A 14,822-nucleotide genomic window follows, 5' to 3' on the forward strand; every position below is an offset into this window, starting at 1 on the left:
TTTAGTTGATGCCACATTATTAACTAATTAGCTATTTTAATTAACGAGCAAGTGTACCAGTGTACCTAATAAAGTGGCCACTGAGTGTGTACCGAGATGCAGATGGAAAAACTTTGTGGACCATCCAGAAAAACTATTCCACACGTAACTACATCAGTGTGGTATAAAAGAAAAGATAACAGAGTGCAGCATAAAGTGTTACAGAAAGTGCAGTGGAAATCAAATAAGTTACAAGGGCATGAAGGTAAACTGAGCGATCAGGGGTTCCTTACGGTTGAGAGGTCCATTCAAAAGAGGTGCAGGTATAATGGAAAAACTTGCCTGCAGCAACATCACAGGCACATGCAGTAAGTTCAGACAATGCTCAGAACATAATTGAATTGAATTGACTTTATTTCTTACATCCTTCACATGCGTGAAGAGTAAAAATCTTTATGTTGCGTCTCCATCTAAATGTGCCATGTGCAATCATAGTAATTTATAATAGGACAGTCAATGTAATATAGAGTGTACTCAAATCAGTGTGAGTTGATCAGTCTGATGGCCTCGTGGAAGAAGCTGTCCCGGAGCCTGTTGGTCCTGGCTTTTATGCTGTGGTACTGCTTCCCAGATGGTAGCAGCTGGAATAGATTGTGGTTGGGATGACTCGTAAATGTCCTGAATCATGGGAAGTTCACAACTGCAGATGTGCTGGACTGTCCACACCACTCTCTGCACAGTCCTGCGATTGAGAGAGTTACAGTTCCCATACCAGGCAGTGATGCAGCCAGTCAGGATGCTCTCAATTGTGCCCCTGTAGAAAGTTCTTAGGATTTGGGGGTAAATACCAAACTTCCTCAACTGTCTGAGGTGAAAGAGGCACTGTGGTGCCTTTTTCACCACACAGCTGGTGTGTACAGACCACGTGAAGTCCTCGGTGATGTGGATGCCAAGGAACTTGAAGCTGTTCACCCTCTCAACCCTGGATCCATTGATGTCAATAGGGGTTAGCCCATCTCCATTCCTCCTGTAATTTACAACCAGCCATCAAGGCAGAGATATGGGTGCCTGAAGGTAGACACTCAGTGTTTCAGGAACAGCTTCTTTCCCCTCCACCATCAGATTTCTGAATGGACAATGACCTATGTACACTACCTCACCATGGTCTCATCTTGTGCCAAGAAGAGTCCACTCTCAGGGTGGAGGAGCAACCCATTTATATTCCAACCTGATGGCATGAATATCGATTTCTCCTTCCAGTAAAATAAATTTTCCCTCTCCTTCCCCCTCCTCTCTTCTATTCCCCATTCTGGCCTCTTATCTCTTCTCACCTGCCTTACACCTCCCCTAGATCTCCTCCTCCTTCCCTTTCTCCTAAGGTCTACTCTCCTATCAGATGTCTTCCTCTCCAGCTCTTTACGTTTCCCACCGACCTGGCTTCACCTATCACCTTCCAGCTATCCTTCCCTCTACCCAACCCCCCCACCCACCCCCACACACATTTTTTAATTTTGGCATCTTTCCCCTTCCTTTCCAGTTCTGAAGAAGGGTCTTGGCCTGAAATGTCGACTGTTTATCCATTTCCGTAGAGGCTTCCTGATCTGCTGAGGACAGCATTCTGTCTGTTTTCCAACCTTACAAATGCCCGTCATATTAAAACTGATTTTAGTTCATCAGTTATACAGGACAGTGAAGAGAACAAAAAGTGTGCAAAGCAAGATATTAGTGCAAGGAAAAATTTGTCATTAATAGTGCAAGTGGTGGTCTGTAGGGTTTTGTTGCAGAGGTAGAATTAGGATTGCATTGTGCACTGTGTTAATGCTCAGATATTGGGTTGATGGATTAGGTTTCTGATGCACCATCAATAACTCTCCGAGACGTGAGGCGAGATATAGGCTTTTATTGGCTGGAAGAAAGAACAAGCAGCAATTGACCACCATACTACATCCTGGAGACTGAGGGCAGGGCTCAGGCTCCAATCGCCTTTATACCGGGGTCTGTGGGAGGAGCCACGGTCAGTGGGAGGAACCACAGGAGCAGTCAGCGGGGGGGGGGGGGGGGGGCGTGTCCAGACAGGTATATGTAGTTCACCACAGTTTCTCAATCACATGTACATTGAAACATACAGTGAAATGCTTTGTTTGAGTTAACAATCAACAAGGATGTTCTGGGGAAGGCAACAAGTGTTGCTACACTTTTGACAACAATATAGGATGCCCAAAACGTTTAGCAGAGCAACACACAGTCAATATACATCACAACAGCAAAACAAATTCCTTCCTGCCCTTCTACATTGAATTGGGGATCACTGTCCCAGATTTCTGCGGCCCATCAACCTTGGGAATCTTGACATTGGAAATCACAGGTCTTCATTCTAAGCTCCTGCCAACCCAGCCTCCGTCTTTGGGGATCGCTGGAGTCTGACGTACAGATCTTCCAGCTGACCTTGGGCTTCTGAACATGCTAGATGATCTTGAGCCTCCTATCCAAATGATATTGATTTACCGACTCATAATTCCTAAAAGCAGAACAAAGGCCAGATGCTTTTGCATTAATTATGCCCATAATGATCACATACTTTCATTTCCCTGCAAAGGGTCAATTAGTCAGGCTACCAAGCTAAACGGACTCAGAAACTCCACATTTGATCCCAATCTGTGCTATATTGCTGGATGGTTGGTGCCCAGGTTCCTGAACTGAAGGGTAGGGGGAGGGGAATTCTGATGCCCAAAAATTGTGTGGGCCTTAATAGAAAAACTCAGACACAGTGTTCCCAGCAAGCAAACAGCCTGCCACTGTCTTCATTCATGTGTGAATAATGACCGTGGGGAAGTTAGTATGTAGAACCATGATTCACCTTTAAAAGTAAAGGCTATGAAACTGAAGGGAGATTCCAAAGAAAACATAGAGTAACATTTGTGTAAACAGATTTGAATTGAAACATCTCAGTTGCTTATTTACCACAAAGTTCCAGTGGAAAGTATGAATGACCAAGCTTACACTTACGTGGAAGTTTGTTACCTCCCCAGGCTGCACTAAAATCATTCACAGCCAGCGAATCCATTTCTGAAGTGTAGTTATTGGACAGATTTTAGAAGGATGAAGGGGGATCTCACCGAAACCTACTAAATACTGAAAGGCCTGGATAGACTGGATGTGGAAAGGATGTTTCCGTTAGTAGGAGAGTATAGGATCTGAGGGTACAGCATCAGAATCAAGGGGCGTCCCTTTAGAATTGAGATGAGCAAGTATTTCTTCCGGTAGAATGTGGTGAAGCTATGCAACTCATTACCACAGAGAGCTGTGGAGGCTAATAAGTCGCTAGGTATTTTTAAGACAGAAATTGATAGGTTCTTCATTGATAAGGGATTTAAGGGTTACAGGAAGAAGGTAGATTCTTGATTGGTCAGGGCATGAAGGAATATTTTGCTAATGTTGCCCTTGAAGCGACTGATGTAAATAGAATAGAAAAACCATACTTCCAGCCACAGATCTCCAAGATGTCACAAGGACCTGGCCCCATTTGACTTCAGGAGGGACAATGATGTCAGTTTGTTGCCACATTGCATTGTTTCAAAGTTCAAAGCAAATTTATTATCAAAGTGTGTAGTTGTCACCAAACACTACTCTGAGGTTCAATTTTCACAGAGATTTACAGGTAAAATAAAGGAATACAATAGAATTTACAGAAACTATACATAAAGATTGGCAAACACCCAATGTGCAAAAGAACAAACTCTACAAATAAGAAAATCTGCACTTTTATTCATTCAAACACTGAAATTGAAAGAACTGATGTTTATTCCAATTTTCTCCTATCTTCACCTTTTAAGTCTTGACTCTCGCTAAGGATTACAGTTGCATGGGAGTCACCTCTGCTTCTACATCCAGCTCCACACTTCTGTATTCACATGAGTGTGTGTTACTATTTGACTGTGTTAAGAATTAACCACTGATCTTGGTCTGCCTTCTCTTGAACTCTGTACCCCTGTTTATCACACATTCACACAGCAATACACACACATGCCTGCATTTACAGACACAGCACCACGTGAACACACTTCAAACAAGAAGTACACAAACACACACAGATAAACAGTGTTTTAGGAACAGCTTCTTCCCCTCTCACATCAGATCTATTATTCCTCTCTTCCTCGATAGTCCCCTTTTGCACTATTTAGTTATTTTTTATTGTATCTTAGTAATTTGTTACACCTACACTATACTACTGTCACAAAACAACAAATTTCACAACTTAGGTCAATGATAATAAACCTAATTCTAAAGAAATCTCGCAGGAGATTTTTTCCACCCTTCTGCAGGTCCAGGCCAGGGACCTGAGGTCTGCAAGTCTAAGAATCCACGGTCAAGGACTGGAGGCCAAGAGGCAGCCTGGCCTGGGGTCTCAGGCCTGTCTGTGTTGGGTGAGGTGGCAGCCTGGCCTGGGGTCGCAGGCCTGTCTGTGTTGGGTGAGGTGGTGGATGGGCAGGAGGGTGGGAAAATGGCTTCTTTTGCTGCTTGCACAAACTGCTGGAGGAACTCGGCAGGTCAGGCAGCATCTATAGAAAACAGTAAATAGTCGACATTTCAGGCCGGGACCCTTCATCAGGACTGCTGTCATCTTTTGTTCCATTATTTTTGTCAAATCTTGTGTTCTGCCAAGCATGGTGGCCCTGGAATGTGTGGTGACACTTGCAAGCTGCCCCCAGCACATCTTTGGATGTGTTGGTTGTTACTGTGATGCATTTCACTGTCTGTTCTGATATACATGTGATAAATAAATCTGTATCTGAATCCACCTCGTTCAGTGAGAAGGGGCTCCCTTCACAACACCAGGTCAAACCTGGAACATATTGCGAGCAGTTTTGAGCCATAGTCTAAGAAAGGGTGTGCTGACATTGCAGGGGGTCCAAAGTAGGTTCACGAGAATGATCCAGGAACTGAAAGGGTTAACATATAAGGACCATTTGTTGGCTCTGGGCTTGTACTCACTGAAGTTTAGAAGAATGAGGGGGGAATCTCATTGAAACTTATTGAATATTGAATGGTCTGGATAAAATAGATGTGGAGAGTATGAGTGAGTGAGTCTAGGACCAGAGGGCACAGCCTCAGAATAGAAGGACTTCCAATTAGTACAGGGATGAGGAAGAATTTCTTTAGCCAGAGGGCAAATTAATTGCCACAGGCGGCTGTGGAGGCCAAGTCATTGGTTCTGTTTAAAGCAGAAGTTCATAGCTCCTTGATTAGTCAGGGTGTCAAAGGTTACAGAAGACTGGAAAATGGGATTGAGAGGGATAATAAATCAGCCGTGATGGAATGGCAGAGCAAACATGATGGGCTGAATGGCCTATTTCTGCTCCTGTGACCTAAGGTCTTCTTAGTCGTCTATGAAGCTACCTCCCACTGTGCTTTACGATTAATGTTGCTGTAGCTGCTTTCTGGAAGCTCTGTATGTGGGAGAACGTTGCCTTATGTTGGGCTATTTGCTTCCCTTTTCTAGGGGACTGCCTCCTCAGTCCTCCACTGAACCCCATGCGGGCACCAGAGGAGCTTCCAGGTCAGAGCTACGACGCGGCTCGCCAGTGCAAGCTGGCTTTCGGACCGGAGTACACAGTCTGCCCGGGGATGGATGTTTGTTCCCGTCTGTGGTGTGCTGTCATCCGCCAGGGACAGATGGTGTGCATGACCAAGAAGCTGCCCGCCGTGGAAGGGACCCCTTGTGGGAAGGGGAGGATCTGCTTGCACGGGAAGTGCGTGGACAAAACCAAGAGGAAGTATTACTCGGTGAGTGAGGGATCTGTGAGTGATGGCGTTATTGGAGAGCATGGAATGAAAGGCCTGGATAGGCTGGAAGGGAAGAGTTAAAATATGAGGAGTACTTGGTGGCTCTGGGCCTGTACTCACTGGAGTTTAGAAAAATGAGGGGTTATCTCATTGAAACCTACCAAATTTTGAAACTTTTAGATAGGGTGGACATGCAGAGGATGTTTCCATCAGTGGGAGAGTCTATGCCTAGAGGACATAACCTCAAAATAGAAGGATGTCCCTTTAGAGATGAAAAAGAATTCCTTTAGCCAGAGAGTGAAAAATCTGTGAAGTCATTGCCACAAATGGCTGTGGAGGCCAAGTCACTGGGTATTTTTAAAGCAGAGTAATAAGTTCTTGACGAGCAAGGGGGTCAAAAGTTATGGGCAAAACATTGAGAATGGGGTTAAGAGGGATAATAAATAGCAATGATTATTTGGTAGAGCAGTCTCAATGGGCCAAATGGCCTAATTGTGCTCCTGTGTCTTATGGAATCCATCTTGAGCAACACATACAAGATGCTGGAGATGCTCTTCAGGCCAGGCAGCATCTGTGGAGGGGAATGAAGAGTCGCCGTTTTGTGGCAAGACTTTGGAAAGGAAAAGGGCAGAGGGCAGAAGCCAGAATAAGAAAGTGGATAGAGGGGAAGGAGTACACTCTGGCAGATGACGGGTGAAACCAGGTGAGGGGGTAGGTGGGTGGAGGAGGGGGTGAAGTGAGAAGCTGGGAGGTAACAGTGCAAAAGGTACATAGCTGAAAAAGGAATCTGATAGGAGTGGAGAGTGGACCATGGGTGAAAGGAAAGGAGGATGGGCTTCAGAGGGAGGTGATGGACAGGTTGAGAGTAGAGAAGTGGTGGGAGGTTAACCATAATGGAGAATGGGAAAAGAGAGAAGGGGAGAGTGGGGAGTGATTACCAGAAGTCAGAGAAATCTATGTTCATGCCATCAGGTTGGTGGCTACCTGGACAAAGTATGAGTTGTTGCTCCTCCAACTTGAGCTTTGTCTCATCGTAGCAATAGAAAAAGCAATGGTCAGACATGTCGGTGCGGGAATGGGAAACAATTGAAATGAGTGGCCACCAGGAGAAATTTGCACTTCTGTTGAAACATTTTGTGTGCGGTGCTCACGATTCACAGCATCTGCAGAATCTCTTGTGTCTGTGGAATTCATCTTGATGTAGACAGGGACTGGGCTCCCACTCAGAGTGATAGATGTATGGAGGCAGTGGTACAGGCAGATGCATTAGGGACTTTTAAGAAATCCTTAGACACATGGATGAAAAGAAAATGGAGCACTAGGTGGGAGGGAAGAGACTGATAGATCTTGGAGTAGGTTAAAAGGACAGCACAATATCTTAAATCGAAAGGCCTGTACTATGTTGTGTCACTCTGCCTAAACAACAAAGGTGCAAAAGTCCAGTAGAATGGCTAATTGTATGGGAAGCTGGAGTTCTGTCTGCCCTGGTGCTGGGAGAAAGACCCACAGGGTAATTGACTAAGCATCTGTGACATTCCAGTACCGTGTTAAAAGCAGGAACACAGCTGGCAAACCTACCGGAACTTTGTTCCAATGGAAATAATGTTAGCCAGCTCAAGAACAACAGGCCCTTGACTGGAATGCACAAGATGAAAGCTATTTTCCCACAGACCCTTCTTGCAGTCAGCTGCCAAACAGTAGTTGATTCCTTCCAGTTCCCAAGAATTATGAAATGCCCATCTGATCATTGCAGAACGACCTAATGGCAGTGCTTTGTCTGATCTCTGGCCGACTGCCCAGGTTTGGTGTCTCACGGCCCTATGGTCATGGACCCTCGGCTACAGAAGGGGCTGGTTACCTGATGCTGAATCAGATTGTTTGTTGCTCCAGATTCCAGCGTCTGCAGCCCCTCGTGTCCCCAGCTGACTTCTACTGATTTTATGCCATTAACTCCTTGTTTTGTTTCCTGGGTTACAGGCTTCAGCAAACGGCAACTGGGGCTCCTGGGGCTCGTGGGGCCCATGTTCACGGACGTGCGGAGGTGGGGTTCAGTTTGCCCGCCGGCACTGCAACAACCCGGCACCCCGGAACAACGGCAAATACTGCGTAGGCAAACGGGCAATCTACCGATCATGTAACGTGACTCCATGCCCGCAAACTGGTACGTGTCTCCAGCAAGCTATAGTGGCTTGGTAGTGACAAGATGATAAGAGGCGTCAACTGAGTGGATAGCCAGAGATGCTTCTCCCAGGGCAGAAATGGCCAGTACAAATGGGCATAATTTTAAGGTGATTGGAGGAAAGTAGAGGGGGATGTTAGGGGAAAGTGGGTGCATAGAACACACTATCAGGGATGGTGATAGAGACAGATACATTAGAAGCACATAAGAAATTCCTAGACAGGTACATGGATGATTGGAAAATGGAGGGTTATGTTGGATGGAAGGGTTAGTTTGATCTTAAAATAGGTTAAAATGTTGGCACAACATTGCAGGTCAAAAGACCTGCCTGTGCTGCACTGTTCTACGTTCTTGTTCCATAAGATATAAGAGTATAACTAGGCCATCAGTCTGTTCTGCCATTTAATCATAGTTGATTTACTTACTCTCTCAATCACATTCTCCTGCATTCTTCCCACAAGTTTCAGACATCCTAACTAACCAAGAGGTTATCAACCTCTGCTTTAAATTTACCCAAAGACCTGTCCTCCACAAATGTCTGTGGTAATGAATTCCACAGATTCATTCCCACTGCCCCACTCTGCCTAAAAAAATTACTCCTCATTTCTGTTCTGAAGATACATCCTTCCTTTCTGAGGCTGTACCCTCTGGTCCTAGGCTCTCCCACTATTGAAAATGTCATCTGCACGTCCACTCTATCTAGACCTTTCAATAAATGGTAGGTTTAATGAGATCCCCTTATTCTCTAAACTTCAGTCAGTACAGGCCCAGAGCCATCAAACTCTCCTCATGCATTAACCCTTTCATTCTCGGGATCATTGTCTTCTGCACACCACTGTTGTAACGTGTGGTAATTTGAGTTACCGTCACTTTCGTGTCAGCTTGAACCAGTCTGATCATTCTCCTCTGACCACTCTCATTTTCACCCACAAAGCTGCCACTCACTGGATTTCTCTTGTATCTCACAGCATTCTCTATAAGCTCTAGAGACTGTTGTGTGTGAAAATCGCAGATCAGCAGCTTCTGAGATGCTCAAACCACCCCATCTGGCACCAACAATCATTCCACAGTCAAAGTCACTTAGATCACATTTCTTCCCCATTCTGATGTTTGATCTGAACAGCAACTGAACCTCTTGACCATGTCTGCATGCTTTTATGCATTGAGTTTCTGCCACATTATTGGCTAATTAGATATTCACATTAATGAGCTGGTGTACAGGTGTTCCTTATAAAGTGACGACTGAGTGTACATTTATTTCAGTAAATGCACAATGTGTAAACATCATACTATATAATCAGTGAAACACTACAGCATGGAAGGAGGCCATTTGTCCCTTCGTATCCATAATGGTCCATGTAAAATAATCCAGCTGAGTCCGCTCCCCCATTTTTTCCCTAAAGCCTAACAAGCACTTATGCAGCTCCCTTTGAATACTACATCTGAATAGTAGACATGCTATGTTGGTGCCAGAATGTGTGGCCACACATGCGGTCAACCCCCAGCACATCCTTAGTTGCGTGGGTTATTAACGCAAATGACACATTTCACTGTATGTTTCAAACTACCTATGATAAATAAATCTAAATCCGAATCTTCTTCCAACACTGTCCCTAACAGTGAATTCCAGACCTGAGCAACTGGCTGTGTAAAAATAACTTTCCTCCTAGCGGTCTTTGTTCTTTTGCTAATCACTTATGCAGGTGGGAACGATCATTCTGTTTCCTTCGTGATTTCAAATGCTTCTCTCAGACTCCCTTACAACTTTTTCTGTTCCTCATGTCTGCTTTACGTCTACTGAACTGAAGTCCCTCAACACTGGAATCATGTTGGTAAATCTCTTCTGCGACCTTTCTCAAATCTTTGCATCTCTGTTGGTGCTCCCATGGAAACGCAGCTACACAGCTCGTGCTGACTTTTAGGCCCGATTCCCAGATACCATTCTTACTGCACAAGTCTTTGGCATATTTGTTTATCAAAGACAACATTGCTGAACTTGTTCTCACCCTACACCCATTATCCATGCATACAACCTTCAGCCAAGTTACACCATTATGATTGGTTGTAGGAAACTTAACTGATTTTCCTCTCCCCTTTCTCAAGCTTAGGGCACTGAGGTTCATTGTAGGTCCTTAACTATAGCTTCAATTAACATCACTGCTAAGTAATCATGGTTTACAGTCGCACCGGGTGGTGCCCATACCCATAGAGATGGTGCTCAAGAATGTTAATGTTAGAAATGATTAGAGAAACACTGCAACTATTGTCCAACAAATAGAAGTATCGGAGGTGGCATCCTATCATTAAGAATTTTAGAAGCCCAACCTCAACTAATAAGGAACTATTCATTGACATTAATGCATTCATATTTACATTTGTGTTCTGTGAACTCTGGTGCAATTTCAACATTTAAGAGAAATTTAGATAAGTACACAGATGGGAGGGGTATAGAGGGATATGGTCCAGGTGCAGATCAATGAGGTTTGGCCCAGACTGGATGGGCCAAAGGGCCTGTTTCTATGCTGTAGTGCTCTTTGGCTCTATGTTTACATATATTATATAATGTTATATTCTACATTATACTTTATATATTCCATCATAATTCCACCCACTGACATGCAACAATTATTATTAATTATAATTAATATTACTACAATTAATGTTCCAATTATAATTATATGTATTAATTATAATGAAACATAAATTGCATAATGCACCATATACTGTATATTATATATAATCTCCATTATAGCTTTACACACTACAGAAATATCAGCAAAATCTCACCTTGATCTATTCCAATATATTTAGGATTCAACACTTAACATTCCACCAAATATTGCACTTCTCACTTCTCATTAGCTGCTGCCAATTGGTCTTAACGTTATCCCTGATTAAATTCCCTCCTTTTAGTCTTAAAGTTAATCTCTAGTTGGTGATTCTTCATTGGAGGTATCACTGAGCCAAGTAACTCTTTTTTTTCCCAGTTGCTCTTTCTCAATCTCAGAACTAAGCACTGACCTGTAAAATGAAAGGGAATAAACAGTGGATTTATCATTAGCCTACGGTAACTTTATTTCAGATTTACTGAGTTCCCTGGAATGACAGAGACCGCCTCAATTTGGCACCAGCGGTGTCCAGGAGTTGTCAGTCAGTGTTGAACTCAACGTGTGACTGCCTTAGGGACTCCAGCTCCAGAAATATTCCCCTGGATTTACTCCTGAGCCCTTCCCCAGGAGTGGGTATAGCTGTAAAGCAGTGTAGGTTTGAGATCAGAGTTTTCCTTCTCCTAAATGAGCTGCCAGCCCTGATGAGCCCTTTTAAGGCACCAGTACTGTGGCTTTGCCCCTTCGCTTGTCAGTAGAAATTGTTCCATTGGGCTTAGTTGCTAAGCCACACGTGAAGGCCAGGAGCTGGGCTTGATTGTCAGAGGCTATTTGAGACTCACGTCACTGGGAGCATTTAATAGCTAGTTGGAGCATATCCCCAGTACCATCCCCCACTATCCACCGTCTATGACAACCTCACTACTGTGCTGCCTGATAGTCAAAGGAGATAAGATATTCTCATGGATCCTGAGGAGTTTCTTTCCAGTGCTGTAATAACTGCAGGAATTTTTCCAACAATAATTCCAAAATCCTTGCCAGAAGTAATAATAAAAACAGAAACACAAGGGAATATAGAAAAAGAATCAAAAGAATTTGTCCTGATGCAAGCTCTCGACCTGAGATGTCAGCTCTCCCTTTGCTTCCACAAATGCTGCCTGTCCTGCTGAATTCCTCCAACAGCTTGGTTATAGCTTAGTGAAACCACGTATGTGTGCGAGGGATTCCTGGCACATTTTCGGGAGTTCTCAACAGGGCAGGAGCACCTTTCCGCGCATATCTGGAGGGAAAATTGGACCAAAAATTATTCAAATGATTTATTGAATAAATGTTATAGTCTACCTGCTTGAAACACATTTAACCTATGCAAGAAGTACTTCAGAAGTGTATCTCCAGATGGGATTTGCTAGTAAACGCCAGGAAAATCTCCAGGATTTTCCATGTTGACTTGAGCAGCTAAGCAGCCCACAGCACAGTGGCTGGGTAATTAAAGGTTATGAGAGAGAGCAAGAGAATTCCTAACACCACACTTGTAAGATGGGTGCTATGTTTGACAGGGAGATAGTTAGGGGATGCTCCGATCATTTTTGACATAAAGAAATAGTCGCAAACCTGAAACATTGACTGTTTCCACCTCCACAGATGCTGCCTGACCAGCTGAGTTTTTCCAGCACTTTGGCTCTTTGAACCTTCTCAAACTTTCAATACTATCATTTCAAATCATTTAGGATTAGTTCCTTGTTCCTGTTTTCTCCCCATAAATTTTGAGGCCTCAAGCCCTTGGAAAAATACTCCTTCTCCCTCGAGTGTGTTTAAAGATTTTACTTTTGTGTCAATGTCAAGATTGTTTACCATTGTTTCCAGTACACGATTGTAAAGGAGATTGAAATAATTGTTACTCCAGATCTGATGCAGCTCAACAAAAAATGCAATAAGATAAAGAATACAGTAATAAAAAAGTAAATATAAATGCTTAAGATAGCTTATATACACTGATTATATGTACATAAAGTGGCACTAGGTACGGGAGTGTCTGGACGTAAGGTGACTCTGACAGGACATGATGAAGTGAGGTGGGCATGGTGGATTGTGTTAGTGAGCGGAGGTGTTGATCAGCCTCACTGCTTGGGGAAAGTAACAGTTTTTGAGTCTGTTGTTCCTGGTGTGGGTGCTGCGTAGCTTCATCCCTGATGGGAATGAGAGAAATAGTCCATGAGCAGGGTCAGGGGTTCCTTCATGAAGGATCTGTGGCAGAGAATTCCAGAGGTTTATGGTAGGGATACTGTGGAATAGCAAATTACTGCCCCAAACTTTGGATAACATTCAAATAGAGTTTAAGGTCTTGGGAGTTAAAATCATAATGGGAGCAGATCATAATACATTTTTTAATCCTGTAAGACTAAGCTGTACTTTTAGTGCATAATGCAGTGGAAAATAACTAGAGTAGAGGCTTAAATGCTGGGGATAGGTCTGCGTCTGGCACGTTTAAAATGATGAATGTATAATCTGGCTGCCTTAGCTCTCCAAAAGAATTCTGACCATTGGATCGTATTAAATATAAACTAAGCCATAGCAATGTTTTCTAAACACTTCTATAAAATATGAATTAAGTGTTGATTGGAGTTAACTTTCTCAAGAGATCTAAATGTGTAAGGAAATTAGATCTGTGTGTGCTCAGAGTAAGGGGAGGGAGAGTTGGTGGGGTCACTCACTTGAAAGACCCAGGGCTTATTTACTCTTTCAAGCATTAGAGGGGGCTAGTGTTTGGAGGTTGCTGTCAGATCCTGTTGTTCTTGGCTTCTAGTGGCCCAATGTCTTACTGCAAGATGCCAGAGGACTTAATATTTTCCAGCATACGACACTCTGGACTCTACTTTATATTCTGATCATGCCGTTAAAAAATATGGCTGGATTTCCAAAACACTGGGAAGTATTATTTATCTATTTAGAGATACAGTGCAGAATAGGCTCTTCCGGCCCAATGAGCCACGTTGCTCAGCAACCCACCCTTTTAACCCTAGCCTAATCACAGGACAATTTGCAATGACCAATTAACCTTCCAACCAGTACATCTCTGAACTGTGGGAGAAAACCAGAGCACCCGGAGGAAACCCATAGGCTCACAGGAAGAACATATAAACTTTCTGAGAGAATTCTGGAATTGAATTCCAACCTCCAATGTCCCAAGCTGTAAAAGAGTTGTGCTAACTGCTACACTATTGTGCACCCAAATAGATTACTTATGGATAAAGGTTGAATAGGTTAGGACTTTATTCCCTAGAGCGTAGGAGAATGAGGGGAGATTTGATAGAGGTGTATAAAATTATGAGGGGTGTAAAAAGGGTAAATGCAAGCAGGGTTTTTCCACTGAGGTTGGGTGAGACCTCAGGGGAACTCAAGGGCGGCCTTCTTTACTCAGAGGGAGGAGAGACTGTGAAACAAGCTGCCGACAGAAATGGTAGATGTAGATTTGATTTCCAGATTTAAGAGGAATTTGGATCGGTACATGGGTGGGAATGAGGAAAAACTTCTTCACACAGAGAGTGGTGAATCTGTGGAATTCTCTGCCACAGGAAACAGTTGAGGCCGGTTCATTGGCTATATTTAAGAGGAGGTTAGATACGGCCCTTGTGGCTAAAGGGATCGGGGGTATGGAGAGAAAGCAGGTACAGGGTTCTGAGTTGGATGATCAGCCATGATCATACTGAATGGCGGTGCAGGCTCGAAGGGCCGAAGGGCCTACTCCTGCACCTATTTTCTTTGTTTCTATGTATGGAGAGCTGGGAAGCAGTTGATGGGACTAGGCAGATAAACAGATTGGCGCAGACTAGATGGGGTAAAGGGCTGGTTCTGTACTGTAGTGATCTATCACTCTGTAGACTATGTGCACAGAACATTGAAGCTAAAGGGACACAGCAGAAACGATTTATCTGAGACACTGCAGAGCGTGCATGGAATTAGGTTAGTCAGGAGAGGGAGTGAGATTAGTAAGTATAAGGGAAAACTAAAACATAGGTTGGGAGTGTAGTCTTGTAGCAGATAAAATTCAGTGAAGAACAAAATGCACAGAAGGGACATCAAAAGAGCAGGAGGATCAAGGATCAACTTTACTGGACAGACACTAGCCTGAAGAGATTCTCTGCCTGACATCAGTGGCCATACACATCTACATCATTAGGAATTTGCTGTGGTGGGTTGGTGTGGCATGCAACAAATTAAAACAACATTCAAACAATGATCATCATTAGGTGTTGTGTCATATGATGGGGGTGACC

At 43.7% G+C, this 14,822-nt stretch overlaps 1 protein-coding gene across 1 annotated transcript in view; it reads left to right on the forward strand.

Annotated features, from left to right (window-relative positions):
* Positions 1 to 14,822, forward strand: part of adamts5 (ADAM metallopeptidase with thrombospondin type 1 motif, 5 (aggrecanase-2)) — a 59,693-nt gene that overhangs the window by 18,887 nt on the left and 25,984 nt on the right. The window contains exons 4-5 of the mRNA XM_073044833.1: positions 5,480 to 5,763; positions 7,741 to 7,924. Of these exons, the coding sequence (XP_072900934.1) occupies positions 5,480 to 5,763; positions 7,741 to 7,924 (468 nt within the window). The remainder of the gene's footprint in view (positions 1 to 5,479; positions 5,764 to 7,740; positions 7,925 to 14,822) is intronic.

Source organism: Hemitrygon akajei, chromosome 5 (assembly GCF_048418815.1).
Source record: "Hemitrygon akajei chromosome 5, sHemAka1.3, whole genome shotgun sequence".
NCBI classification, from domain to species: domain Eukaryota; kingdom Metazoa; phylum Chordata; class Chondrichthyes; order Myliobatiformes; family Dasyatidae; genus Hemitrygon; species Hemitrygon akajei.